This window comes from Triticum urartu, unplaced genomic scaffold, assembly GCF_003073215.2.
Source record: "Triticum urartu cultivar G1812 unplaced genomic scaffold, Tu2.1 TuUngrouped_contig_6063, whole genome shotgun sequence".
NCBI classification, from domain to species: domain Eukaryota; kingdom Viridiplantae; phylum Streptophyta; class Magnoliopsida; order Poales; family Poaceae; genus Triticum; species Triticum urartu.
This window is the reverse complement of record NW_024116792.1, coordinates 1-5348: the sequence shown is the minus strand read 5'-3', so window position 1 is coordinate 5348 and position 5348 is coordinate 1. Positions and strand designations below refer to the sequence as shown.

The window sequence follows — 5348 nt, the reverse complement described above, 5'->3', positions numbered from 1 at the left end:
AAAGAGTGTGTGACAATCAAAGCAAACTGGAAGCCCAGAAGGCAACATCATGAGGGCAACTTTGCTGTTGTCTCGTATTGACTGACCTAATTTTTTTAATACATACGGGATGATGGAGAGGAAACAAACAAAGAGGAAGTGCAAATATAATTTAATTTGCACTTATGCCTTCATGTGCAGTATTTACCTTCCTGCTTAGATCCACTCACAAAGTGAAAGCTGGAATCCCCACTGTTCTCTTGAAGTTTATACATGCGGACCTACAACGTTACAAAAATATACAAGATACTTAGACAGTATTGAATATGCTGCTGACAACCAATAACTTGGACTGACCCATAAATTTTAATAGTAGACTAACCAGACCACTTGTTGTGCCAACAGCAAAAGTCATGTTTAATGAACAAAAAGCCAGCGATGATACAGAGGCATTTGCTCCATCGAAAATAACATCAGGCACCTGAAGTAATAATAGTTTTAGTATTCTTGCATTGATCTAGTAGTCATCAGTCGACAACTAAGAACACGGTAGAAGTGACCTTTGCATCCAAGACAAACATTGGCATCAGAATAGGAAAAGTTGCATCCCATATTCTCACAGAACCATCTTGATAGCCTGCAACATATATTCTTTCAACTGCATGATCTTCCTTCAGTGACATTTCACTAGGAACCCCACCAGTCAAAGGCCATTTCATATTCCCTGATATTGGAGGTGCGACAATTTGCCTAGCACAAAATTTCTACCAAAAAACATGAATATATGATCTGGTAAAAAGGTTGCAGTTAAGTAGAGTGAAATGTCAAGAATCCACACAAAACTGTACCTTCAGTGAAATACTTGGATGCTCTCTCCCAGTTAGTGAATACATATTCGTAACTGTTATGCTGGGATCAATTGTTGGAACTACGACTGGAAATTTCTGTGCCTCAGGCTGAGCATATTCCTCTTCTGATTTCCGTGCAGAAAATAGAGCACCACCATCATAGAAATTTAACTGTCCAGGATTTGTCAATATAAAAAGTGCAGAAGTTCGTGTTTTATCTGGAACCCCAGTATCTGGAATAAGAATCATATCAGCAAAGGATCCATCAAGTTTGAGGTCCACCCGCGACGCACATCTTACTGACTCTAATCCATTAGATGATTCCAGACTAAGAACCTACAAGAGAATACAATTTTTCATTGAACAAGGTAAAGTTTTCCAAACTCCACCGCTGAAAAACAATACGCCATACATATTGTTTGTGCTCAGAAAAGTAACTTCGCTAGATATATGATACACATATATTTGTACAGCAAAATCTAGATACATAATTGCTCGCATCTGAACAAAACATAACTACCAAGTTGTTTCGACCTCCGAATTGGTTGCCTCTAAGGCATACACTCATGTCCATATTTGCTATCGCTGGAAATTATCTTGGATAGGAAACATTTGCCCTAACCTGTGTACGCCATGTAGCAATGCAAATTAGTTCACTGGTTCTACATTAACATATCAACAGCCAGATGAGCCAAATGTGGGTGTTCTAATTGAGTTCAGATGAGCTAGAAATACTCCCTCCGTCCCATAATGTAAGACGTTTTTGCAAGCTAACAAACCATAATGTAAGACATTTTTGCAACGGAGGGAGTAGTTTTTTGCAAGTTGGTAAAGGAGCAAACAGCTATACTTGAGTACACTTTGCGATGCATCAGTTGCATGCATGCCTAGAAGATTACATGAAATAGAAAAGATAGATGAGAATGAAACAAGACACAAACCGTCAGAACTTCTTCAGACCCCATATCATCGCCACCGTATACAAAAAGTTTCCCGCCTTTAGTGGTGTCTTTTGCTGACCCAGCAGACCAGTGCAAGACAATAACAGGAAGCCTGCGACTCCCAGAAGCCAGCTGCAGCTTAACAACGTTAGACGAAACATCAGTTTGTTTGCCTTGTCTAGAGGATACTGCAGTCATATCCCATAGAAGTATGTCTCCAGTTATATAGCCAACAGCAACAGTTGAACCCCCTCTCGATGCCCAACAAAGAGAGCAAATTTCTCTCTCTTCCTCATTCTCGTCAACATTATCTATTTGATCTTCACTGGCATGTGTTTGAGCGCCAGTGACTTGACCCTTCATATGCAAATCCCCGTAGCCTCGAACAGCAACTGCATGGTCCTCTGACACATCCCAAAGAACTAAGAATCCTTTCTCGTATGCAATTAGCACCCTGAAGCATATAAAAAAGCAGCTCATTCATGTGTTTCAGATTGGCAAACTGAATTGTGATAAAGTGTGACACATATTAGAGGAATCTGATGAAAACAACGGCACAGTTCACCTTTCTAAATTTCTGCTTGAAACATTGATTATTCACGAATCGTTTCCATGTTAACAAAGGTAGCTGAGTATAGTATTATAGCCTCCTTGTATCATTTTGTGTTTTTTCATATGTTTGACCATCCTAATATGATGTAATATCAGCCAGCATACTATTTACTAATGAAAAAAACTTATATAGTCAACGGTTATAACAAAAAATTCAGGAGCTCCATTTCATGATGATCTTACCTGGTGCCCAAGGTGTTAGGTTGAGGCAGTATTCCAACGATAGGTTGAGTATCAAGCAACGGAACACCAGCTGCTTCTGTGAAGAAATTGGACCAATAATATCATGTTTAAGCCTCAAAGCAGTATAAGATAAGCAAAAAATAAGATGTGTTGATTCATTGAAACACTTGCAAGTTCAGATGTAAAAGGTCATAGGAACTGATAATTGGATAAGATGAACTCAATTGGAGTGTGTAAGATATCAACTGCCAGTGCTCCAAATAAAAGAGTAGTATGAACCGGAAATACCCTTAAATAGAAATAACATTGCTCAAGTCCAGTAAAAAAAGTTCAGACTTCAGATTAACTCAAGCCATTTACTTATGTAGTTGTGCAAAATATCCAATATTTCAGTGGAAGATTGAAACTTCAGAGTATCGGATTACAATTTTAACTTCATACTGCTATAATATTAACATGAACTTGGATACATAGACAGAAGAAAATTAAAATTTGTTAATTAATATCTGTTGATAGAGACACATGAAACAGCAGTATACCAGCTAAGGAATGTATAGAAACATTGTAAGGCATCTTTTGAAGCTTCCCATCATATACATCATACTTTAATACAGAAAGCAGACCATTCTCATCTCCAAGGTACCTGAATGTGATGAACAAATTTGAGATACAGATAAAAAGTTAGAAAGTGGTCCATACAGCTACTAAATTAAGAATGTGAAAGAATGATTTTCCTGTCCATAGCTCACATCAGAAAGGTCCCCTCTATGACTGAAAAAGCAGTTATATTGGTGTCCCACTGGGAAGAATGAAATAGCTGCCTGAATTCAAGATTCCACACCTACAAGAGAAAAAGGACACACGCATATTACATGCAAACTTCTAAAACAAGATGGAGTAAACCACTGTATGAACATCATAATATTTTAACGTTATGAACATGCTATTTAGTCAAAGCCTCAAAGGTACAGGCAAAATTTGCAAGTGGTTGCCAGCAATGATAGTAACTACCCTCGACATATTCTTCTTAAGGAGAATAATCAAATATACACAAAAAAGAAAGGTAGATTTGTCAACTAAGCACGCCCGAAGGAAGAAGAGATGGCTTGGCATGCCTGTAACAGTAAGCATCAGGTGCTAGGCGACAGTTGACACTCTTCTTCGAATGAAACCCAAGGATTAAACGATGTCTGTGTTTCAGATGTGAGATAGGAATATGAAAGCATGCATTTTTTATTTCATTTTTGCGAACTCGCGTAGGCTGAGCACTTGGCAAATTTTTTGTATCGGATGCGCTTCTTCAGCACCATATAAATAGGTATTTCCTTCTGAGTCTCTTTCCCAATATTGCACAATTCAGATTGGCGATTATCTATATTTTTGGTGAGTTAACATTCTAACAAGAATTACTGTCGGTATCTAACTGAACTTTAGGCACTATATAAAGATGGCAAGGACCTTGTGTGGACAGAGAAAAATTGCCCCACATCAATAAGCAGACTGCATTCTGACATGCTGAAGTGAGCTTAGAATCTTCACATGTTGTATTTAAACAGCATATAATGTGGAAAGTTGGTGTGTCGACCAATCCATGAGCATGAATGCATTGCGCATCTTATGGTACATATAAGAGTAGTGATAGCCTCCAAAGTAAAAGGGAAAAACTTTCTCAAAAAAGCAGAAGGATGAAAAAGAAAAGAAAATTGAATACAAGAAAGAGCTATCTCTCAATGCCATACCTGGATTTCATTCTCATTAGAAACTGCAATTAGTAGCCCCTGGTTTTGTATAAACTGCAATACATAACAATCCATTACTCACTTTTACAACTGGCAATCAGATCTAGGGTTTTAGAGGTTACGAAAAAGGGAAGCAAGTAAAAAGTAGCTAGTCACTAGTGCAACATGCAAAAGTAGCTTCTGGTGGTACACAGTTGCTTCAGAGAACTATATAATTAAGGCAGGCGGTGAAAGTGTACTTAGAATTTACTGGGGCAAGTAACTATATTAAAGGGACTTCAAGGATTGTATTGCTAAGAGTTTCAATCTAAGATAAAAACGACTTCACTGGAAAAGGAACACTCTCCACTTCAAACCAACCGAAACTGGAAAAAAAAACCTGAACATTTTTGCCATAGAGTTTATGTTGTACATGTGCATGGTGAGAGTAGAGAACAATTGGCATGGTCAGGCCAATCACATAAATCTATCTTGGTAGGAGAAAAGATTCAGTCATTGGATGAAGTGCCAAACCTGAAGATACTTGTATGGCATACTCTTTGGCGATATGAGGATGCCTTCGATATTATCACCTCCAAAGATTTTTATCCTCCCATCCCTGCAGTTTGAAGCGCAGTCACCGTCAATTCAACAGGAAGCGAACACAACATGGACACAGAAAATGTGCTCAACGGCTTGTTCGTATTTGTATTAGCTCGACTCGAGCAATGATCCGAACCGCAATAAGGCTTCAAGCTTAAGAGTTGAACACAGGACGGCACACTACAAATGTATGACCTGCTTTACATGCTCATTTGGATGTCTTGTTACATGACAAGAAATGGTTTGTTGCTCGGGCTCAGATGGTGGTAACGCAACTTGACAGAGATATCAGCTTCGGTTTTACTTATTTTGCAGTGTAGGCAAAGTTAGGACGAGTGGAGGTTGGGGGCTCACAGCGTCCCGACGGCGAGGAGCCGCTGCACGGGGTCGAACGCCATGACGGAGGCGGCGTAGGGGACGCCGTAGTGGAGCGCGATCTGCGCGTCCAGCTGGGCCACATAGCC

The 5348-nt window shown here is 39.2% G+C and overlaps 1 protein-coding gene across 1 annotated transcript; it reads right to left on the bottom strand.

Annotated features, from left to right (window-relative positions):
* Positions 1–141: 141 nt before the first annotated feature.
* Positions 142–5345, bottom strand: LOC125530092 (syntaxin-binding protein 5-like; the record flags this gene model as incomplete). Its single annotated transcript, XM_048694481.1, has 11 exons — positions 142–260; positions 362–460; positions 540–743; positions 828–1163; positions 1769–2222; positions 2564–2639; positions 3103–3206; positions 3313–3404; positions 4303–4356; positions 4816–4900; positions 5239–5345. Coding segments are annotated over 11 exons (1701 nt in total), but the record flags the coding sequence as incomplete, so codon positions are not given.
* Between the last annotated feature and the right edge of the window lie 3 nt (positions 5346–5348).